General features: G+C 30.6%; 1 protein-coding gene across 1 annotated transcript in view; it reads left to right on the top strand.

Moving 5' to 3' along the window:
• The window catches only part of LOC141460608 (ATP-binding cassette sub-family G member 1-like), a 43,522-nt gene that overhangs the window by 13,537 nt on the left and 3,989 nt on the right, over positions 1–25,996 (top strand). The window contains exons 2-9 of the mRNA XM_074140782.1: positions 13,837–13,957; positions 16,262–16,451; positions 16,529–16,674; positions 17,127–17,368; positions 17,620–17,742; positions 18,049–18,239; positions 18,318–18,486; positions 25,704–25,804. Coding sequence (XP_073996883.1) covers positions 13,837–13,957; positions 16,262–16,451; positions 16,529–16,674; positions 17,127–17,368; positions 17,620–17,742; positions 18,049–18,239; positions 18,318–18,486; positions 25,704–25,804 — 1,283 coding nt within the window. The remainder of the gene's footprint in view (positions 1–13,836; positions 13,958–16,261; positions 16,452–16,528; positions 16,675–17,126; positions 17,369–17,619; positions 17,743–18,048; positions 18,240–18,317; positions 18,487–25,703; positions 25,805–25,996) is intronic.

Raw genomic sequence — 25,996 nt, 5'->3', positions numbered from 1 at the left:
TTTTTGTTTCTTGTTTTCTACTAATTTAAGGTTTGGATAAATTGATTTCCATACTTTTTGTTAGTTACAAGGAAGTATTATCACGAATATAAGAATTGATCAAGTTGTAATCAAATGCTTAGAGAATCGAAAAAAAACAACAAAATTTGTTAAATCGGATAAGTCAATGTAGAGGCAATTTTTTAAAAATATAAAAACTCTAATTTTCTAGAACCTCGCTTCAAAAGTGCAATGTCACTCAGTATCACTCCTTGAATTTCAAAGTTTTTCATTGTAGAGATGGGGGATCCTGACACATTTTTGGAAATTGATTTGTACCAGACAAACACATTTTGTTGTCCAAGAGCACGAAAAATAGTTGTAGAACATGTGTATAAAGAATAAAAAAAATCATAGAATACTAGCACTTTTATTTGTTTGGCATTCAGTAGCATCCGGTTTTGGCTGAACATCTTTAGCTAACTGATCATGAAAGGGTAGAATAATGTAGGAAAATTAGCACCTTCGTTTTAATTTATTGTACCAGGTGGATCATGCATAATCGTACTTCTAATATACCACCTTGTATTAAAAAATAAGTAAAAGAAATAAAAATGTGCATTAGAAATATATTTAGAAAAAACATTGTATAAATATAACGATCAAAATGTAAATAAAAGTGAACAAAATACTGTGCTACTCTTCTAGCTTGGATTAAACTCAGTTCTTGTGCATCGCCCATTAAAACAGATTGTTAGGCGCTAAATTTATGGGTGTTACACAATGGAAATGTTTTGCTATTTGTACATTCACTACCACTAAAAATGTCAGCGATTATTTACTACAGTTAATAAATCTAATTAAATGTGAGCGCACTAACTTTCAAATAATATTTTTTTACAACAGCATTTAATTTTCAATTTCTTTGTTACTTATCTAAAAACATGCAAACTAACTTAAATGCACTTATGACATTAAAATGTATTCAAGACAAATGAGAATTTTGTAGAAATAGATTGCGAAAACTATATAAAACCTTAATCTAAGTAACATTGCAATTTTAACTGAAGAAATTTATTGTAATTATTGTGATAGAGAAATCCTCACTTTTCTTTATTCTCTAAGTAGAACATGTAATACAATTCTTGCGAAGATTTTTGTAGGTGTTTAGGAGAAAGTAGTCTAACCACTTCTTCGGAGTTCTTGGTGACCTCGCAAATATCTACCTTTAATATTATAAACCTTATAATCTCACCTACCTGCAGTGCTTGTTAAGTGAACAAAAACTGCGTTTGATTAAATTTCCAAACTAAAGGTGAATTACTTCCCAAAACAAGATAGTTTTCTTCAATTACTTTTATGAAATTAAATATACTCTTACAATTGTTCGAATTCAGAAGTCTTAAATCTAATTTCTTGTCCATCAGGAGCAATAACGTCAAAATTTATAGTAAAATTTGAACTTACCTCAAGGTGACCATTGTCCATGATACTCCAGCAAACATTAAAAAAACATGCTAGGCTTTCAAAAAATTTCAACACTGTTCGAGTTTCAACTCTTACTTTTGGCCGTGGCCAAATTATTTAGTAAATATAAAGGCGACTTGGACGCCTTTCTTTTGCCTCAGCCTGCGCACACCCTGGTACTAACTCACTAAACTCTGCTAACTATATCCGAAAATTCTATTCAATGAAATTGTTAGGAAAAAATGGAAAGTGCTTTGTAATATAAACTTTTGAGGCTAGGTAGATGACGCAAGAGTGTAATACAAGGAAAAATTAGGACATTGTTATATCTGGTTTATCTACTAGAAGATGAATGTAGAAAAATGAATTGTTACAACTTTCTGTAGATAAGATCTACGTTTTAAACGGCTCTAAAATTCCTTGAGACAGTTCTGTTAGAAATCTTTGACTCTTCGTTCTTCTTCAGCGCCAGCACATTGAATATATAACCGTTAAAGCCCACAGAATACTGAACTACAAATTTATTCAGTATTAAAGGTCTTAAGATTTAGTACACCATTCTGATGTCCAAGACACTCAAGGATGCGCCGCTCCAACAGGATCTTCTTGCTACTCAAATTCGCATTCATTCCATACAAACAACTTTTCTCAGATAAATTGTATCCGAAAAAGGTAATACACCTAATACATTAGATTATGAAAATTTGTCAAGGAATTAAATTTAGATTCCGGCCATTTTCGGCCATTATCTGATGCATAATTCATGTTATAATAAATGCCCTTGTAAACAGTTCTGAACTTGTTTTATAAATAAATTATCATATTCTAACTTCAAACCATCTGGAAGAATTATTTATTATTCATAGTTTTATAAAATGGACACTTCATTTCAATCTTCCACACTAATAAGTCTAAGATTTTGTAAACAACATTCACGGGAAAAAATAGAATGTATTGGAAATGGAAAAAAGAGTAACAAGAAGAAATGAAATATCTCAGAGAAGACACCGTTAAAAACCAACTTTTATTGTAATTGAATCAACAGTATACATACTAGAACATTCTATATGTCTAGATCAGAATATAAATCCAAAATAATTTCCTCACTAATGTTTTCAAATGGTCTTTAATATGTTCTGTTTTTAACAATAAATTATTGATTTAGTATGTAATCCAAACATTATTAGTCACTATTATTGCAGTTGTACGTTATTTAATTTACTGGGAATTTTTTGTTTTGTGAATATTATATTATTACTGCGTTATAAAATTTTGTTTTTTATTTGTGTAATGCAAATAATTTTGTAAAATATTTTATAATCATATATACAAACATAAAATAACACACAGAGGATACTGATAAGAACCAGAGTTTTCTGCAATTTTATTTAATTACAGTAAACAACTAAATAACAAGTAATTAATCTAATGGGATAATTTTTACTGAATTTCTAAGCTAATGAGCAATTAACTCAAAAATAAATAATATTTACCAAAATTCATTCCAACTTCTTTTTGGAACTAATATGTAAATGTGTAAAAATGTCAAGGGAAAAAAGCCAGTTCTTTTAGATTCCAGATTTCCAGATTTAAAAGTGAAATTTCTGACTACAAAGGGTATTAAAAAAAGATTTGTCATGTGTGAATATTTACTTATTAATTCTTTAACTGTTTCATTTAGACTTAGAGGCTGTGATAGCACATCTGAAGATTACAGTTTAAACTTTAGTCTCTGGCCTACCAAAGTATACATTTAGACGAAATTAAATCCTTGCAATTATTCTGCAGCCAAAGCAGCCAGTCTGTTAAGTTCTATCATATTAACAAACTACATACAAGCTGCGTTAATGACCATTGTTTAAACAAGAACTTCGTTTACGGAGAATTGCTCAACTTTTCAACTTGAATAGTACATTAGAACGGAACTTTTATGACTGTATTTTCTCGCAGTATGCTCACATTTCCTCCAGTGAAGCCAAACTATTGATTGATGGAGCTTATTTAGCTTTAGTCCTTTTAATGCCTTTAAATTCCGGAATTTTTTTGATAGTGGGGTGCAGAAAAAATGTAAACAAGTTTGCGAATACGAAAGCTGAATGTTTTTTTAAATTATTCTAATAGTTGTCAGTAAACTAGAAATATTATTTTATATTCCATCGTAAAAGAATCCCAGGTAATTTCTTCATAGTTCCAGAAAACACATTGACTTTTCATAACACAATGGCCATTGTACCAACCAGAAATATCGTTTGACTGCGATCCAATCTTTGATCAACTGCCTCAAGATTTTTCTAGTAAATTATCTTCTCGTCACACATCACTATTCTGTTGTAGAAGTGAATTCAGGTGGATTTATAATTAATATAAGAGAATTGGCAAGCATCCATTTTCCACCCGAGCACATGGTTTAAGTTCATTTGGCACTTCCTACATCTTCAACATCAAGCAACATCTACTCATTTTGGCCTCCCTGTACCTCTCTTTCTCTCTAAGATCTGGTGAGCTGTTGTACATTGACGTCGAGCAATTCGCAAAACAAGCACATCTCCATTTCGATTTCACTTAGATTAGCTCCAATGCTTAAATTGGATTTGATTGAGTTTGAGTCGATTGAAAATTCAATGGACACAATCAACGAAATCCAGCGTTGCTGGCCTAACGACATTCATTTACATATTATAATAATTACCAATGCGTGCATCATAAGACATAACATGATTTCATATTAAAAATATTTCGAAAACACTAAAACTAAGAATATTTTCATGCTTACATTCTCATTATAAATAAGATGCGTAAAATACTAAAAATTCTGAAAAATGAGAAGGAGAGATATACTCGTATTTAGTGAACAAAATGGAAGAACAAGAAGCAGTAAAAAAGTGTTTTAAGAAACACAGTTGGGTTAAAACTAGTAATAATTTGACACTTGTTACAATTTCTTCAAAAAAGATAATGTATCGGTCTCGTCTAGATTGGCACTGATTAATAACATAAGCAGAGCTGTACTGGGTTATGCAATTCAGATTTGAGGTACATATGCTGCTGGAAAAAGTATATTAAATTGTACATTTATTTTATCAAGAAGATGATGGTGCTCCACAAAGTCCCCCAAATTATGTTATCTACTCGTACTAGAAACTGACGCCTGCCTCTTCTGTCCATACAGATTACTGTTACATATCAGTTACTTAAGACGATCCTGTTGCTTCCTTAACACCTATTACGAAACTTTTTGGCCGAGGAAATTATTAAAAAGAACTTTATCTGGTATAAAGAATTCAAAATTCTCTGTCATAAATTTGACTAGGTAAACAAAAGTTATTTAGCTAATGGTTAACAATGTTTTAATGACCTGCTGGAGAAAATTAAAATTGAATTTAAAAGAAATCTGCTTTCCAATACGCTCTTTATCACCATTAAAAAAAAACAGATTTGGGTTTCGACAATTATTGTATTTGTAAGATAAATTTAATTTAAATTTCATTAAAGTTATTTTTAAATTAAGATATCATTGGTAGAATGCAGGTTGATACTGCTATTTGCTCCGATTCTGTTAGGTCATTGATATCCTTGAAAGATTTATTTTCTATTCATACACTCATCCAGGATATACACTGCCTTCTGTACAAGTTGATAAAGGAAGGGACTAATGTCTCATTTATTTGAGTAACCGATCACACTGGGATTCAAGCAACCGTTGTGCAGATGCTGAAGCAAAAGAAGCGACCAGAATGACCGTTTCAATGGAGAGGAATTTATCAATCGATATAATTTGCACAGTAAAACGTTCTATAAATCATAGTTGGCAACTGGAATTGACAATTGATGCAAATAATAAGCTCAGAGCAATAAAAAATTCTGGGCAACCCTGTGCTTCATCTTCTAGATCCATAATGGAGAGAGGAGGTAGAGGTAGCTCGCTTGAGTAGTGGCCATACACGGTTGAATCAAGTAGTCTGAAAAAGTAAAGGCAGAGATGAGATGAAGTAATATTCGTATTCTGTGTGAAAGCTGCCATGCATTTGGCCTGACGAAAAGGGAGTCCAGAAAACCTAAAGCGATGTGGATAGATGATATTTTAGAAATCCTTCGATGCAACAGTGCTGACAGAAGAGATGTTGAGGATTCAGAAGCTTGGTTGAGGAAAACCTTAATGTTGAATTGTATTATTTAATATATATATAAATATATAATGAGATATAATGAAGTTTCAAAGAAACATGCAATTTGGGTTAATATTTTAATTTAATTTTTGTTGAATTGATAATTATTTACTCATATATGTTGACAATACTTGGATTATTAAATCCATCAAAGCGGGACTCTTATCCTGCATTCTCTAGCATGCTAGTTTTACATAAAACTAGAGTTACATAAAATTGCAAGTTATTTAAAAGAAAGGATTATTTAATAATTAGAAACAACAAGCTAATTGATACCAAAACAATCAGTCTCTTACTTTTATAGTACATAAATAAGTCAGGTATCAGATCAAGGTTTTAAAAGAAATGCATTTTTTTAAATTTTATTTACTTTTAAAATAATTTTAACTATATTCTAAGGGAAGGGATTAGCTATGAGGTTAGCATACTGGACTCCCACGCGGAGGTCCCGGGTTCGAATCCAGCAGCTGACCCTTAGATTTTCTCTTCCTAGGAGCTTCTTACAGCTCACTGTCCGGTGATGGACAGTGTTGTCTGTAACGAGAGAACACTGTCCGGAGGCCGGCAGTGCACTGGAAAAAGCTCCGGGCGCTAATGACCTCAGCTGTTGAAGCGCCAAAAAAAAAAAAAAAAAAAAAAAAAAAAAAAAAAAAAAAAAAAAAAAAAAAAAAAAAAAAAAAAAAAAAAAAAAAAAAAACTATATTCTACATGCCAGCGAGAAAAATTTAAAGAAAATCGTGTTGATAAGATCAATTTTGGACTTCTTATTTAAAATAATTGGGAAAACGTGTACCCATCAGCATTGGCGGCAATAAAAATGTATCACACAAAGTGGTTGAAGTGTTGATTACTAAAAAAACGCCATTTATTTTACAGAAAGAATCATTTTCCACTTTTTAGAGCGCAGAAAGTGAAAGTGATATAAAATTACTGTTTAGTATTAACCGGTAATAACACCGGCTAAGAAGTGATGAACCCATGTATTTTCAAATTCTTAAATTTTAAGAGTAGCTTTCCCCAAAAAAAATCCATTTCTCAGAAAACTATTTCAGACTTTGGTTATATTTGCACCAAATAGTAATTTCAATTAGCTGTAAAAACGAAAGGCTATTATTTGACCAATATATAAAATTCAATCTCTACAAATATCTAGTATACAAAGATTCAGAGCAAATTTTTCCTAAAAAGATAAAGTACAGTAAAAAAAAAAAAGAGATTCTTTCATTCAATGAGAGAAAGTAAAAAAAAAAAATAAAAAGTTGGGAAGACAACACAGACAGAGATATAATATGAATTTTGCGTTAACCTTCATGAATGCAGTTCTCAACTTTCACTCAGAAAGGAAGGCAACGACCTCACAACATTGACCTAACTCGTTAAACTGTAAATATATGAATGCATACTTCTTTACTGGGCAATGATTGTTGGAGGAACTTCTCAATACTTAATAGCTAGGATGATGTCGTTGCGTATGACAATAATTCATTTTTTAGAAAGTGTTTTAAAGGGCTTACTAGATAAGCACTTTCAAAAACTTCCTAACTTATTTCTATGTCGGTAATGTATTTATTTATATATTGCTTTGTAAAGTAATTAAATAGTTTTTGTATTATTGCTTTGAATAGGCCCTGAAGAAGGCAATAAATTTGCTGAAACACAGATGAAAAAGAAGTACTTCTCCTCAATGCTCTAAATAGTGAATGTTATTTGTGAAAGACGAGGTTTCTTCATATTTTATTATCTGTGTCCAGTAATGTCCTGTAAAAGGTGAAGGACATTGTAAAAAGGGCTTAGCAAGCAACTGTAGCAAACCTGAGAACGGAATGCTAATTTTACAGCTCCTAAGAAAACCCATTGCAACTATCAATCTGAAGCACATAATCCAAACTAATGTAATGCTCCTAAACATCTTATTGTTAATTATCCACTAAATACGGATTGAAAGGGAAGGGATTGGCTATGCGGTTTTCAGATTGGATTCCTATGAGGAGGACCCGGGTTCGCATTTAGCTGCTGACCCTAAGATTTTCTCTTTCTAGGAGCTTCTTACAGCTCACAGTGTGGACTGTAACGAGAGAACATAGTTCGGAAGTCGGCAGTACACTGAAAAAAAGCTCCGGGCGTCAATAACCTCAGATGTTGATGCGCCTTAAATAATTAAAAAAAATATATATGATTTGGAGAAAATAATTAAAAGAATTGAATAGCTAATCATAGATATAGTGTATAATTCTTTGAATTTAACGAAACTTTTCAAACTATGAAAAATACTAAAAAATTTTGGGAATATAAAAACTGCTATAGATTTTTATAATTTGATTTTATACCCAAGTTGAAACAAGCTTCTGTTGAATAATAATTAATCGCGGATTTATTTACTGCGTGAATCAATAAATTCCTTCATTTAAACTTACTGATTTACTTCACATATTTGATATGTGAAGCTATTTGTTTGAAAAACATTAAACCACACTTGAAAATATTGCGACATTTTAACATATCTACTTCAGGTTTTGTAACAGATTTATTGCTGCGTGAATAACATTTTGCCTGTAATATAGATACGTGAATGAAATTATGGGAGTCAATATTTAATTTAATCTACAGATTTAGATTCAATTAAACAACAATAGACCACTTCATCTTGTCTATTAAACAAATTGAAATTATCTGCTTCAGTCATAATAGATTTATTATATTTGAAATAATGTATTAGGTTTCAGAAACAATTTCAATCGCTTTTAAGTAAACGTAAAGTACTTGGTATAAATGGTTGTGCAACTCTGTTAGTTTAAATATTTGTTATATAATTATTTAGAAGTTTGCTGCTATCAATTATATAAAATATCAAGATAGATAATATGCGCATCAAAACTTAAACAAGTGAAGAACTTTACACTAGAGAAAATTTACATTTATTAAATATACTTTACACACTAAATTACTTTTGTGGGATAGGCCTCTCTTTTTTGCCGCAGAATAACTCATTAGTGGTGAGAGAACTTGATGCCAAACTTCCCTTCGATTAAAATCTGATAAAGTTTTATTAATTCACATGTCAGCATTCACATTACTGAGTCGTATATAACTTTCCTGGTAATTTTCTATACTTCCGAAGAGTAGAGCTGGAAAAATTGGGTTTGACTGAAGAAGAGACACTCTTAAGAGATCGGGGCAAAACGAAATCTTCTAAATTTTCGCGTACGTCTCCCAGGCAACTTTAAGAATCACTTTGTGAGAAGTAGTTGCGTGTATCTTCTAAGCTAAATGTGAACTTGTTTATTGAGCTAGGCACAACTAATGCATGTTAGTTCTAGATGCTTGCGAACTCTCATCAATATGTAGGTTCAGGAAATAGGAAGACTCCGATTAAGAACATCCAAGAATTAACTGATACACAGTTGAATGAATTGCAATCGAAACAGTTGGGCGAAGACCTTTGGATTTCTGAATAGGTATGATTCGCCCAACGAGATTCAATCTACGATAGATATGTCATAATAATATAATTATTCTTAAGAATAATTCTTGATATTCTTACCAATCAGGAGCATAGTAAGCACTAAGTTATAGGTTGCTTATATACTTATATTGCTTGTAAATGGTTAGTCAAAGATGTTATAAATAAAACATTCATCAATCTTCATCTTTTGGTAAATGTTCTGAGGTAAACCATCATGTACGAGCTAGTGAAACTGATAGATATTTTAAACATAAAAATCGTTTTTCTGCACCATTGATTCCAGTTTTAAAATACTCATTCATCAATCATGTCGAAACTTGCGCCATATTTCGAAATGTGCTTTCCAGTTTCATACAAGTTTTATTACTTACGTGTATAATAGTTATTACAAATAACTAGTCTTTTTTCGGTCAGTTCTTGCTGAAAAGATACATAATTATATTTAAATTGTTAGAGAAATGATGAGATATAACTTAACATTTCACTTAACGTAACACTTAACCTGTAATGGAACCCTTTTTAGATTTATTGTAATTACTTGAAAGTTTCTAGAAAGTGTGGTTTGTTTTAAAGTGTAAGTAAACAAAATTAGTAGAAATATCATTTTCATAAAAAAGTAAGTCTTATGTCAAAACCATACCACATAATGTTTGTAATTTAATCATTTAGGTAAGAAGATAAGGGTCCGATCGCCGTTATGAAATACGAACATATCCTCGTATTGTTAGGGATTTGTACGTTCTTAACTCGCAGATTCAAATTTGAATAAGATTATTATTTCATTTAATATGGCAATAAAATTGTTAAGCTGAAGGCGCATTATAAAACACACATTGAATAAATTCAAAAGATATTACAATTATTTTAATATTTGAAACTAAATTAATGTAAGATAAAAAAGCGTCAAAAATCCGTGTTAACAAAAAATAGTATGTAGAGATAGGCATGTACACTGAACTGGCGCGGATATTTGCATGTTCTCTGAGCTCTTTCGACTTTCCAAGTATTATTGGTTTAAGAAGTCCTCCTAAGAAAATTAATCACTTCTTGAAATTTGATATTTTGAGACCACACTGTTCTCTTTCAGATAAATGTTCTGAACAATATCAGATTAATTTATTATGTCTATTAAACAAGCTTTGGCCTCTTGCTATTGAAAAACAAAAAATTAACTTTCGTTTCCTAAATTTATTGAATGTATTATTATTAAATTGATAATTAATAAATTACTAAATATACTAAACATACAATTTTTTATTTATTTTGAATTCTACTAGTGCAAGGTTATCCAGTTTAACCAGATAAGATTCGAGAAATACTACATTAGGCGAGAGGCGAATATGTCTGCTCTCGTTATATTTGATTACTTAAAAATTTCAAAATATAAATAGCCTTGAAACCACATCTTATGTAACTTCTTTTGCAGCTGCCTGTCATACTTTTGAACTGAAAGATACTTGGTAATTCGTAAAACAGTTTAGTCAAACGTTAGAAATTAAAGCGTTAGATGGAAATAAGTGAAGTTTAGTGTACAGAAAGACCTCTTTATAATTCTCAAGTTTAAAGATTTTTAGGATCAATTTTGGGAATCTCAAGAAAACTGGAAAATGATTTATTTGCACTGAAAAAGGTTTCAGGACCAATGACTTTGATGTTGTGGCTCCTTAAAAATAAAAGTAATAAAAACTACATGGCGTGGAAATAAAAATATTAAGCAATCAAAAAATGCAGACAGCTTTGCGTAAGAACCAAAATAAATAACTATTCGGTTTCAGTTACCAATGTATCATTAAATTCAACACAGTATGATTTGGAATTTCTTCATTAGTTCTAATCACATTAGAACTTGTCCACTTATTTCGACATAAGAGAAGTCTCTTCTTGCTTTCTACTTGTTTGGCAGTCAATGTGAATGTACTTACTTACGTGTCTGGCCTTATGGACGCCGTTACGTATATTGAGAGTGAAAAAGTATTCCTTTGAAAATGCTAAATCGTAATTTTTAGTTTAAGAAAAGATTCCCTTAATTATTTTCTGCTACTTCTGTTGACTACTGAATCATTGTAAGTATCCCTCCCACTCCAAACCTGAGTCCTTTAACTTAAAATTAGAATGGCTCAAAAAATGGAATTTTAAACATGAAACTTCGAGGATTCGGGATTATTAATAAAGCCATTCCAAGCTGAATTCATATCAGCTTTTCTCGTTTTTACTCTGACATCAAAGTGCCTAAGAAGCACAACAGTGGAGAGAGTGTAAGGGCATTTAACTATTACGATCTCTAACCACCATCTTTCAGATCTGGTTTTACTGCCTTTTTAAAAAAATATCAATATGATTTTTGAAGATTTATCTTTAAATTCCAAAACTGACGGAACTTTCCCACAGAATTAGTACTTTCTTCGGGTATTTATGATAATAGAACTGAACGTATGACCAAAATGAGACTCCATTAATTTGGAAACCATCCCCACCCAAGTGGTATTTCAAATCATTTGTAAAAAGGGAAAATGGTAGAGGACTAAGTAAATTCCTATGCCTAAGCAACACAGTATTTTTTTCTAAATGCCTTCCTGCACCAAACTGCACTCTCGGTTCCTTCCAATTAATCTTCTACATCATTTACAAATCAAGAACATATACCAAACTGAAATAAATTATAAACAAGTGTCTGCCTATGCGATCAAAGACCCAAGAAAAGTCAATGTATCATTGTCTAAATAAAATTAATTTATAACAATTTGTAAATAATATATAATGTGACTATAAGTAACAATTTTACATATATTTGTTGATATATGTATGTCCTTAGATAGTGAAGTTGTCTGTATGCTGATTATTATTTGAAGTCTTTATTTATAAATAATACAAAAAAATTAATCAAAATAAAATAGTCACTTCTAAAGACGCCAACCATGGTCATAGACGGTCTTAATGTAAGGAATTAGGTACAATAGTGGCGTAGTATTATTACTGGCAAAGACCATTAGAATAAATAAAGGTCAAGTATACTTCTGGTGAAATAATAATTTCCTTCCTCAAGAGTACGCTGTTTTTTTGTACAGGTCGTTTCTTTGAGAAAATAATTTTTGATAAAACTCTCCTTCTGGTGTAAAAAACTAAACATTTTGTCTCTTGCTCTTAATTACCTGATGACCGCATCAGTACACTTCTAACTTCCATATTATATCATGTTTTAAAATATATTTGTATTTCCAAGGTTTATATTTTTTTCTGTATGTTCTACTTCTTGCCCGAATAATTCTTGCTATTATAACATATTCCTGATGGTTAAGTATCGTATAGGGTAAGGTTGGAAGGCAATGACTTATAAATTAATACCACCTATTTAAATAAGTGAGACCTATAAACAATACTGAATTATTTTATGCATGTAATTGTTTAACCACCTACCATCTGCATATAATAACGCATAATAATTATTTTATAATTACTAGAGCATAATCGCGAATAATTTTAAAAGGATATTAACATCAAGTTAATTGATTAGTGGTGTTAACATTAAACAATGTCACCCAACAAATCATTAGATTTGAAAAAAAAAATTCCTAGATAGCAGAACTTATATTTTTCTTACTGATGTACGCTGAAGCACTGAAGAGCATCAAAACTCCCAACTTAAGTTTTCGACAAATAAAAAACTATTTTTAAAGTAAGAAATGAATTTAGTCTTTTACTGAAACTATAAAAATTAAGCGAAGTCGGAATGCTTGAAGGCTGTTGGTAAGAGGCTCTCAATAATAGATAATTACGCAAATTAGAAAATACTTCTCAATAAAATTATTTCACAAGTCCACAGAATTAAACAGAAAAGTATCTGCCAAAGCCATATAGAAGATAAATAAAATAATTGCTATGATTGGCCTTCCGACTATAGAATCGTCCAAGTACCAAAGTTGAGTTCAGACTAGTTCCCTTTAGCAAGTCGAGGAATATCTTTGTGCTAAATTGAACAACTATTAAAGTTAAAACTATCTTCATTTTTTCATCTCCTTCTAGAAACCGAAATTGCTGGATATTCCTCGGCCGACGCCACTTCATTATTTTTTTAGCACTTCTCTAAGGTCGCTTACACGGGAGCGATCATTGTTAGGAAGTGATTTAGAAATTTCAAACGGCCTTTCGTAGGTACTTAGCAACTCTTTTGAGGTCCATTTACCGTAAGATTTATACCTCGACCATAACCAGATCTCCAGCCGAATATTTTTCGAATTAAATCATTGTTGTTATTAAATTCATTACACTGAGCGTATCTAAACTTATCTTATGTTCCTAAAGACAACTCTCATCTTCTAATACGTCACCAGATCTTGCTTGATATTAAAAAAAAAAGTTTAAGTGAAGTAGAATTAGTAATGCGAAGAACAATTTTATAAATCCATTGCAAGATTCCAGCCATGGAATTGAAGTAATTGGAATTGCAAGGATTTGAAAAACCATCCCAGTTTATCTATTAGATGAAAGAAATATCCTTCAAACCTGGAAATTATATATTGGAATGTCATCCTTATTTTTAAATATAACAGAGAATGCTTGAATAATGTCTAGACATGAAAGACTGATATTCCCCGGTAATCGAACTTGACTTAGCAATTTTCCGTTGACACATTTTTTTTCAAACCTATTTATTTGTCCTTCTAATTTGTAAAATAATTGCGTTTGTGTTTTCCTTTCATCTATCATATTTTTCTAATTTTAAAAATGAACTAGGCTAACAAGTATAAATTATTTTTGTTTCAGCAAAGAAACGAACTCTTCTCAAGTCAATAAGTGGCAGATTCAGAGCTGGTGAACTATCAGCAATTTTGGGTCCATCAGGAGCCGGCAAGAGTAGCCTCTTGAATGCATTGTCTGGTTATAGGTAACCTAATTATTCACCAATATAATTAGTGGAACTGTTTCATAGGAAATGTGGAAAGAATCCATCTTTTGTAGCTGAATTTATAGATTGTAATTTCTCCACATCGAGGAGAAAGTAATGGCTTATATAATTCAAGAAAGTAGGAAATGAATTTTAATTTTTGAGAAAAGAGATTCAAAAATAATTTCTTTAAGCAGAATTTGTGTATATTTATTACATATTAATAAGTACAAATTATTCTTTAATTCTAATAGGTTGATATGTAGATATAGTACACACTGTACTGACTAATATTGTGGCTACAAATTTACTAATTAGGCCACAGTTAAATCTTAATTTTGTAAGGAAGTTTATGTGTGCTGTAGGTGTGGATGATAGATGATAGCTTTTTATTTTCTTTCACAACTATTGATAAGAACTATTTCGTTCGGGCATATACACGATCGATGTTCTTTGAAAATATCCCTGTGTACTGTGTTTGAACAAATTATTTTTACGTATGGTCATTTTGGGTATTTAGTGAGAATAACTCAAAAACAGTACATCGCTATTTGAAACGTTATATTTCTCAATCGGTGCTACCACGAGTCCCAGAAATATGAGACAAAATCAGCAACCAGAAGTTACACTTTAATTGATCAATTTCTATTTGTTTGTATTTTGTTTTTTTTAACGGCTCTAATAAATTTCTTTAGTCTGCATGCTCATTTTACAAATGTAAATCTACAAGTAAACAAAAGTAGAGCAATGCTTCTTTTTTCCTGGCGGGCTCTACGTCAAAGAACTGATAAGGTGTGGTGGTCGAAGGCGGATAACTAACACACTTTATTTAAATTTCTCATATTATCACGATTAAATAAAGTTTAAGGCCAAGACCGGGAATCAAATCCGATAACACAACAAAACTTAGCATTACAGGCCGCTTAACCGCTCTGCTATTCCGGCTTTTTTTGTACATGGTATGGAAGAAATATGGTCTTACAATTCTGTAAAATGCATTTTTCATACAATTTTTTATTGCAAAGAGATACACGCATTACATAAGCGCTACGCGTAAAAATATTTGCGCTCACTTCTATATACTGTATATACATACATATAAACGAGAATGTCAAAATTATTTTCAATGTGAAGATGATTAAGCTGCATCACTAAATGAAACTATATGACCATGAACTTAATGTTCATGTTCGTATAAATAGTGATAGCTTAATGGCAAAACTTGAAAAGATCTGTGTCAAAAACCTTTTATCATTAATTGGTATGGCGACAATAAATAATTATCTGATTGTTATCTAATATCTACTTGGACCTCTAAATCTGACGACCCACTAACACACAAACGTAATTGACTTAGGTATATTTAAATTTTAATTTTAGTGTCCAGTCTTAAGTTTCACAAATCTAAGTAAATTACTCATAACAATTAAGATAAGCTGTGATCAATTTATATATAATATTTGATTTAATTCATTGAATTTCATTATCTGGCATTTTATATCATATGAATTATTTGTTAGGTATTATCAATTGATAGAATAAATTTGATTTCTTATTTCTTTTCGGTTATTATTTATTTTATTTATTTATTAATTTTATTATTTATTTATTTTATTATTTATTTATTTATTTTATTATTTTATTATTTATTTATTTTATTATTTATTTATTTAATTATTTATTTATTTTATTATTTATTTATTTAATTATTTATTTATTTTATTATTTATTTATTTTATTATTTATTTATTTTATTATTTATTTATTTTATTATTTATTTATTTTATTATTTATTTATTTTATTATTTATTTATTTTATTATTTATTTATTTTATTATTTATTTATTTTATTATTTATTTATTTTATTATTTATTTTGTACGCAGATATAAAAATGATACAGTGCAGAAAGTATCTATTTTCTCTTCAACTTGGAATTCTCAATTTCCTCTTATTGAAAGAATGATTTCAGGAATTTAAACATTTCTTTAAATAAAATGGTCTTTTCTCTTCAAATTCTTGGCATAATTATGATACCGTTGATTTTATCATATCGTATCACGCAAGTTTTGGACTAGTACGAGACGGAAAGGTTAGTGAAGTCGAATTCTTATACCGAACTGATTAATCTATCTCTGAAGGATGAAAGTTCAAAACCGAACAGGGATACCAAAAAAAAAAAAATTATCAATGCAGAAAAGATTAGCCATTAGCTTAACTTGGTTTATTCGGATTTTTTGATCCAATTAAAAAAAAATTTAAATTCCATAATTCATCAAGAATGTATGGCAATGCTTGTTTGTAGATCATGTGGTGTAAGCGGACAGTTGAAGTTAAACGGACAGCCGAGAGATGAAGCCAAATTCAAGAAAATGTCCTGTTATATTACACAAGAAGATCTACTAGTTCCTCTTCTCTCACTACAAGAGGTCATGTGTTTTGCAGCTTCTTTAAAACTTCCTCCTACTTATTCTAGGAAGGAAAAACATGCTGTGGTTAGTATAAGAATTGTGTAGGTTTGACATCTTAATAATTTTGAAATTTTGTATAAACTTTATTAATATATGGATAGGTTGAAGAAGTTCAAAATATGCTTGGATTAGCGGATTGCAAGTACACTAGAACTGAATTGTTATCTGGCGGTCAAAAGAAGCGGCTGTCCATAGCCCTAGAATTGATTAATAACCCACCAATATTCTTTCTCGACGAACCTACCAGGTATTTAACTTACACGTAATTCGTACTAGTATTCCAATAAATCCTATCAGATACCAAAAATAATGATGTAGTAAAGCAGGTTTTGTTTTAAATCAGGTTGTTTAATGTTTGTGATATTTACAGAAATATTATTACTTTTATTTTTGTAATAAACAGGGAGTTTTAAAAATTATTGTTTTTTTTTTCAATTTTAATTTTAAAAAACAACTAATTTTTTTATACATACATACATCTCTTAATTTTTAGCCAAACCTCACTAATAATTTAAGATAAAATATTTATTTATTTTCCAACACTGAGACAGAGTCCTACGGACTTTAACTTCTAGTAATATTATCTTATCAAGTTTTCTCTTTTAGCATAGTTGTGTTATTAGTTTTATCATTATTGTTGTAAAATATTTTATGTATTTAATGTAAGAATTATTTTTTGTTCAATGTCTTGCCACACAGCGGATTGGACAATGTATCCACTTCAAATCTGCTGAAAATATTACGGTGTTTGGCTCATCAGGGCAGGACCGTTGTTTGCACAATACACCAGCCTTCAGCGTCTTTATTTACTCTATTTGATAACGTATATGTGATGGCTGCTGGTTTATGTGTTTATCAAGGAGCACCACAAGAAATGCTGCCTTTTATAAGGAGTGCAACCAGCCTCTCTTGTCCAACTCATTACAATCCTGCTGATTATGGTAACATTTTATAATTTTTATATACCTACATATACACAAGTAAATTTTTTTTGAAACTAATCTTTGAAAAAATCTAAACAATAAATAATAAAAACAGAAAAATAACTTTAGGTATCATTAAATTTATCTTGCTGTATTTATAAAGATTGAATTCAATTTGAAAACCTTAATCTTTTAATCAATAAAAAGTTTTCTTCTGTTTATTTACACGTATTGTGATATTTTAAAATTAATAAAATGTTATAATGTAGTGATAGAGCTCACCGAAGTTGAAGATAATATAACTGCCCTCTCTAAAGCAATTGAAAATGGCAAACTAACCAAATTTAAGAGGTTGCCAAACAAAGTGGACTTCGACAAGCAACACTATACTCGTAAGTGTCATTCATTGATTTCAAATATATATTTCTTTCTTTACAACGAGCCTTATAGTTCGAACAAATGTTTTATTAAATTTATATGAACTTGACCAGTGCTGATATTGACCAAAGAATAGAGCGTGGAAAACCCTAAACCTTGATTTATTACAGCTATAAAATTAATAGGAGAGTCTTACTCTTCATTTGCTTTTATTAAACATCTTGCCTTCACTTTTTATTATTTAGTTACCCAGAGATATGGTGTCAGCATAAGTTAGATCCCTTATTGAATCTATCTTCCCTTGTATGTTTATTCTACAGAAGATGTACCCATGAAAAATCACAATTCTTCGTCAATTTTCGATGAAAAGAGTGCAGCAAAAACTCTGTTCACTTACGGTCGGATAAACGACGACTTTACAAAAGGAACTTGCTCTGATTTCTCCGTATCTTGCTGGACACAATTCTTTACATTACTTTCCAGAATGTTACTACAAGTTAGAAGAAATAAGGTATTTTTTTTTTACTTTTTATTTCTTTATTTACTTTTATGTATTAACATGACAACTTAATCATCATTTGTTTTAAAGGTTGGATTGCAAATTCAGCTTTATAACCATCTCGGATGCAGTTTAGCATTAGGTATAATGTTCTATCAGATGGCAAAGGATGGTCAAGAATTCTTTAATCACATGAAGTTCTGCATAGGTGTCATCGTTTTCCATACATACACGCAGTGCATGGTCCCAATATTAGCATGTAGGTTATTAGAGATCAACTGAATATATTCCATTAGTGTGAACTAAAAAGACTTTTTAAAAATAGTTTCTCTAGATTTCCGTTTGCAGGATGGTAGTTTTAAAGAAATTGAGTAGCATACTTATTAATTGACAACAGATATAGAAGTTAATGCAACAGGTGAATTAAGAGACTATGTAACTCTAAAAGCCCTCGAGGAACTGGAACTGCAGAATCTTGCCTCCCATGGCAATGCTGTATAGAGGTTTTTTGTACTAGTGTGTACAATACGGATCTAGTATACACTATACACTATAAGTAAAAACAATTTTTTTCCCACTGCCTTTTGAGGAATATATGTACATATGTATATATTAAATAAACGATAATTTTTTTTTTCTTCAGGGCTTTTTACTAATACGGTCTTTAAAGTAGTAATTTTCCGCCTCTCTTTCGTTGTGAGCTGTTGGCTACTAGAGTATTTTATAAGCGGATGAGGAGCAGCTTCCCAGTATTTTCACGAGGATTGGGATAAAACTGATAAGTTCTTAAGTGGTGGAGTTGCTTGTTGGTTAGGGTTTCGGTATCTTACATACTGAAAAAAATTCTAAAAAATTTGGAAATACAGTGACTCCCATTAATATTGGGTCAGTACATACAGAAGTTAAAAATTGACGAAAATTAAAAGTGGCACCCATTTATTCAAATTTTTATAAATTCATTTCATTTTATAATTACTATTAATTAAATAAAAACTATTTAAATTAAAACTGTCCGGTAGGACAGTTGTATAAGGGTTGACCATCAAAAACTGCACGAAAAAGTGTAACGTTGAAAAACACCCAACTTTGACAATTTTTTTCTATTTTTCTATAAAAGATAAAATTCCCAAATTTTCTTTATAATATAGGGCAAATCCTCCTTTATAACTGTAATTTTTTTGCAACCACCCAGATCTAATAGGTTTCGAGAAAAAAGTTGCCGAAAATGAGCAAAAACGGCTTTTTCAAAAAATGTTCTTGTTCTTGTTCTTCTTCTTCTTCTTCTTCTTGTTGTTACCTTTTTTGTAAACAACGTAGCGCCTAAACGCGTGAACCGATTTTCATGAATGAGGTGTCATTCGATTCGGAATTTTATGTAGATGTGCCTTTTGGGGGTCTCGGCCCTGTATATTGAATGGGAGAGGAGTTAGCCCCCTTTATGTAAGGCCCCCTCCAAAATTATTATTACTAATTACTCTGTAAATCTTGGCCCGATTTTGATAAAATTTGGTAGGATGATAGGGTTAGGGCTCCCCTACCTAACAATAAAGCGACGATCTGCTCTTACACTTGTTAAGGGGAAGTATAGCAATCGTTTCAAATTATCGACACGTGAACCGATTTTCATGAATGAAGTGTCATTCGAATCGAAATTTTGTACAGATTTGTACTTTAAAAGTCTCGACGCTATGCCTCATAAGGAGGGGAGTTCGCCCCACCCAAATAAGGCCCTTTCTAAAACTATTATTACCAATATTTCTACAAAGCTTAGTCCGATTTTGATAAAATTTAGCACGAAGAAGTGATTAAAGCTCCTCTATGTGGCTGTGAAGTGCCATCATGCTCTTACACCTACTAAGAGGAAGTACTGCAATCGTTAAAATTATCAATGAGTGAACCGATTTACATCAATGAATTGTCGTTCGATTCAAAATCTTTGCCTTTTAGGGAGAAGTACTGTAATCGCAGTTTATTTTTCTTGCTCCTCTTAAAAGGAAGTACTGAAATCGCAGTTTAATTTTGCTATTTACGTACAAATACCTTCCTATTTTATTCAAAACGCTTTCTCAAAAAAATGGTTATTGAGGATGGTTTGGGGACCGTAACTATAATCATTCTTTAAAAAGATCTCTCCAGTGGTAGTTACGGTTCCGATTTAACACCTTATCAGGTTATAATGATAGAATAGCTTATTCCAAATTTTAAAAAATCTGTAAAGCAGACGTAACTTTGCAAATAGACAAAAAGGAAAATCTATCCAAAAGGTACAAAAATCTCCTTAACAAAAACTTACAGTTTTAAAAGTTAAGTATAAGGGTTGATTAAACGCCAAAAGGTACACAAATCAGCAGTTCCCAACATTTCATTAATACTTCATTGATATAATTTAAGTAATTTTACTGCATTAACTTTTCCTTCACATTTTTTAGAATTTATTAGATGTCACAGACCCTTATGCTGGCCAGTTCATTCATAATATTTTTTTATTATAATTATGATAAAATGAGTGATGAATTATTCTGAGTAGTCACATATACATGCATGTTAAAGTAGAAAAAAACAAAGTTAGAGTCGGCCACTTTTTAAATTTCAATCACGGAGGATTCAAAACAATATTTCAGTCTTAAATTCGTCTTACCGAAATATTCGTGAGCACAAATAACATACATTTAATAACAAGTAGATTATTCAACAATATTTACTCATTTCTCAATTGTAATTTAATTTAGTCCCCCTAATTTTACTTATGGTAAAATACTGGGATAATTAGCTGTCCTAAAAATATGCATATCTTTATTTTCTTTATTTTATATTACATATATATAACATTGTGGGAAGAACACCTAGATTGAGAATGTAATTGAAGAAAACTATATTATTTGCGATAAAGCCAGATTATTTATTACTTATTATTACAAACGTTTGACTACAACATAAAATAACAATTACTTTAATCGAAGAATGAACTTAAACCAATGATTTTTATTTAAAAATAAAAATAAATGCATAAAATTATTGATGTAAAAAAAGTTTATGAATTTTTTAGCCTCTTATTTTTTTTATATTTTTTATAACGTTTTCTTTTTCACCTGTGATTAATAGTTTGATTATTATAGATAAATAGATATTAAAGTCAATCTAAGTTAAATGGTGTGCTACTTGAGTAAATATTTTGTAGACGAAAATGGCCAGCATAAGGGTCTGTGACATCTAATAAATTCTAAAAAATGTGAAGGAAAAGTTAATGCAGTAAAATTACTTAAATTATATCAATGAAGTATTAATGAAATGTTGGGAACTGCTGATTTGTGTACCTTTTGGCGTTTAATCAACCCTTATACTTAACTTTTAAAACTGTAAGTTTTTGTTAAGGTAATTACATAAAAATGTTTTGGTAGATTAAAAAATATATATATTATAATAAGTGCAAATTCTACCTCTCATAAATATTGGGACACTATTATAATTTATAGTTTGTCCAAGGTTTTTCCCGAATATTTATACAATTTGTAAATATTTACCTTAAGCATATATTCAATATGAAATTAATAATTAAATTAGTTTATATAAATCAAGCCAGGTGTAACATGTCGCGCAAAAATACAAATACAACGATTGAACAAAGAAAAATTGTAATTTCTACGCACAAAGACAAAAAAAAAAAGTGTTAGAGGGACAGAAAAACTGATCGGACCTAAAAAATCTAATGCGTGGAACATCATTCAGCGTTACCAAAAAGAAAAAAGAATTGTTTCAACCCCACAAAAAGGCCGTCCTCAACTGCTCTCTGAGAGAGAACAGCAGAGAGCAGCGTTATATATTAAAAGAATTAAAAAAGATCACCGACTTAGTGCTCCAAAACTTCAATGTGAAATTTTTGACATGTTTAGAAAGCAAAAAAGGGGCAGAAACTGTTCGGAGAGTGCTAAGAAAACTCGACTATCATGGTAGAATAGCCTGGAAGAATCCTTTTCTCAGTAAGATAAATCGTGTTAAGAGAGTGAAATTTGCCGAAAAATGTTTTAATGGAAATAGTGACTTTTGGAATGATATACTCTAGCGATGAATCAAAATTTAATGTTTTTCAGTCAGATGGATGGGTTATGGGCTGCAGCAAAGCGAATGCTGAGCTCGAAAAGAAGAATTTACAGCCAACATTAAAGGGTTTTAAAGCTCCACCTCCGGGTGGAGGTGGGTCAGTTATGGTTTGGGGCTGGATGTCCGCATCAGGATTTGAAGAATTAGTGTTTATTGATGGAATGTTGGACAAAATAGTTTATAGTAATATATTAAAAAATAATTTGGAAAAAGTGCCAAAAAATTGGGTATTTTAGGGTCTTTTAAATTCTACCAAGATAACGACCCCTGACCTACGGCTTGGGTGATACGTCAGTGACTGTTATATAATTGCCGAAAAGTTTTCCAAACCTCTCCGCAGTCACCAGATCCTAATCCCATTGAACAATTATGGCAATATTTAGCTAGTGCTTTAAGCAAACGAGTAATATCTAACAAAAATGAATTAAAACGATGTTTCCTGGAAGAATGGGAAAAAAACACAACCTGAATTAACCAAAAAACTTGTTTCATCCATGCCTGATCGTTTGAGGACTGTTTTAAGTCAAAAAGCAATTATTAAATTATTACCAACCAAATATTAAATAGTATGAGATTTTAATATTGACCGTTTAAACACTAGCACTTCTGGTGTCCCAATATTTTTGAGAGCTTTATTTTACACTTTTTCTAAAAGTACTACCTAACAGTTTGGAATTTCATTGATTTATTAAAACTGTCCGGTAGGACAGTTGTATAAGGGTTGACCATCAAAAACTGCACGAAAAAGTGTAACGTTGAAAAACACCCAACTTTGACAATTTTTTTCTATTTTTCTATAAAAGATAAAATTCCCAAATTTTCTTTAAATCTTACTCCAAATTCTCCTTTATAACTATAATTTTTTTGCAACCACCCAGATCTAATAGGTTTCGAGAAAAAAGTTGCCGAAAATGAGCAAAAACGGCTTTTTCAAAAAATGTTCTTGTTCTTCTTCTTCTTCTTCTTGTTGTTCTTGTTGTTGTTCTTGTTACCTTTTTTGTAAACAACGTAGCGCCTAAACGCGTGAACCGATTTTCATGAATGAGGTGTCATTCGATTCGGAACTTTATGTAGATGTGCCTTTTGGGGGTCTCGGCCCTGTACATCGAATGGGAGAGGAGTTAGCCCCCTTTATGTAAGGCCCCCTCCAAAATTATTATTACTAATTACTCTGTAAATCTTGGCCCTATTTTGATAAAATTTGGTAGGATGATAGGGTTAGGGCTCCCCTACCTAACAATAAAGCGACGATCTGCTCTTACACTTATTAAGGGGAAGTATAGCAATCGTTTCAAATTATCGACACGTGAACCGATTTTCATGAATGAATCGAAATTTTGTACAGATTTGTACTTTAAAAGTCTCGACGCTATGCCTCATAAGGAGGGGAGTTTGCCCCACCCAAATAAGGCCCTTTCTAAAACTATTATTACCAATATTTCTACAAAGCTTAACCCGATTTTGATAAAATTTAGCACGAAGAAGTGATTAAAGCTCCTCTACGTGGCTGTGAAGTGCCATCATGCTCTTACACCTACTAAGAGGAAGTACTGCAATCGTTAAAATTATCAATGAGTGAACCGATTTACATCAATGAATTGTCGTTCGATTCAAAATCTTTGCCTTTTAGAAAGAAGTACTGTAATCGCAGTTTATTTTTCTTGCTCCTCTTAAAAGGAAGTACTGAAATCGCAGTTTAATTTTGCTATTTACGTACAAATACCTTCCTATTTTATATAAAAAGGCTTTCTCAAAAAAATTGTTATTGAGGATGGTTTGGGGACCGCAACTATAACCATTCTTTAAAAAGATCTCTCCAGTGGTAGTTACGGTTCCGATTTAACACCTTATCAGGTTATAATGATAGAATAGCTTATTCCAAATTTTAAAAAAATCCAATCTGTAAAGCAGATATGTAACTTTGCTAATAGACAAAAAGGAAAATCTGTCCAAAAGGTACAAAAATCTCCTTAACAAAAACTTACAGTTTAAAAAGTTAAGTATAAGGGTTGATTAAACGCCAAAAGGTACACAAATCAGCAAGTACCCAACATTTCATTAATACTTCATTGATATTATTTAAGTAATTTTACCGCATTAATTTTCATTAATATTTTTTAAGAATTTATTAGATGTCACATACCCTTATGCTGGCCAGTTCATTCATAATAGTTATAATTGTGATAAAATGTATATTATATCTTCGTATAAATAGGTACTTTATTTTAACTCTATTCCAAATTATTCTTCTGATTCTGAAGTTGTCACATATACATGCATGTTAAATTAGAAAAAGACAAATTTAGAGCCGGCTACTGTTTAAATTTGAATCACGGAGGATTTAAAGCAATATTTCAGTCTTGAATTCGTCTTACCGAAATATTCGTGAGGACAAATAACACACAGTTAATAACAAGTAGATTATTCAACAACAATTATTCATTTCTCAATTGTAATTTAATTTAGTTCCCCTAATTTTACTTATGGTAAAATACTGGAATAATTAGCTGTCCTAAAAATATGCATATCTTATTTATTTTATATTACATATACACAACATTGTGGGAAGAACACCTAGATGGAGAATGTAATTGAAGAAAACTATATTATTTACGATAAAGCCAGATTGACTACTTCATAAAATAACAATTACTTTATCGAAGAATGAACTTAAACCGACGATTTTTATTTAAAAATAAAAATAAATAAAATCATTGATGTAAGTTGGTGTAAGCAATTTTTAAAAAAGTTTATGAATTTTTTAGCCTCATATTTTTTTATTTTTTATAACGTTTTCTTTTTCACCAGTGATTAATAGTTTGATTATTATAGATAAATAGATATTACAGTCAATCTAAGTTAAATGGTGTGCTACTTGAACAAATATTTTGTAGATGAAAATGGCCAGCATAAGGGTATGTGACATCTAATAAATTCCTTAAAAATATTAATGAAAATTAATGCGGTAAAATTACTTAAATAATATCAATGAAGTATTAATGAAATGTTGGGTACTTGCTGATTTGTGTACCTTTTGGCGTTTAATCAACCCTTATACTTAACTTTTTAAACTGTAAGTTTTTGTTAAGGAGTACTTATATATAATTTCTACAGATGTTGCTAATGTTATTTAAAAAAAAAAAAATTCCAAACTTTTGTATGTTGTTTTCATTTTCCTTTTAGATCATTTTGTAATAGGTGTCCCAATATTAATGGGAGCCACAGTATGTAGGCGGGGCAAGCCAGAATAATTTTAATTTAATTATGAAAATATCTCTTTGGTTGAGAGGATTTATTTTTGTAGATGTTAAGAAAACATATTAAAAGAAAAATGTATTATTATAGCTATTTTGGGAATCATACATAGCGTTTTTTCAGATCCATTTGAAGTCAAACTCTTGAAGAAAGAACATTTTAATCAGTGGTATGGCCTTTGTCCGTACTATCTAGCCTTGACTTTCTCCAAGGTGCCAACAATTGTGAGTATTACATACGACCTGTAGTTTCAATGGTTAGGTGAAAATATCTAAATAAAGAATAAAACGCTTCTGTACGAATGTGGAAATTCGCATCGTATTTTTATCATTTGTGGGCTCTGGCTCAGTAACTTTTTGAACTGTGAACTTTGAAGATTGAACAAAAAATTAACTTCAAGTAATTTCTTATTAAGT

The sequence above is a fragment of the Rhodnius prolixus genome, unplaced genomic scaffold (genome assembly GCF_049639745.1).
Source record: "Rhodnius prolixus isolate KJV_2025 unplaced genomic scaffold, Rpr scaffold_1, whole genome shotgun sequence".
In the NCBI taxonomy this organism is placed as follows: domain Eukaryota; kingdom Metazoa; phylum Arthropoda; class Insecta; order Hemiptera; family Reduviidae; genus Rhodnius; species Rhodnius prolixus.
Note: the sequence above shows the minus strand (reverse complement) of the source record. Positions and strands in the feature narration are given on the sequence as shown.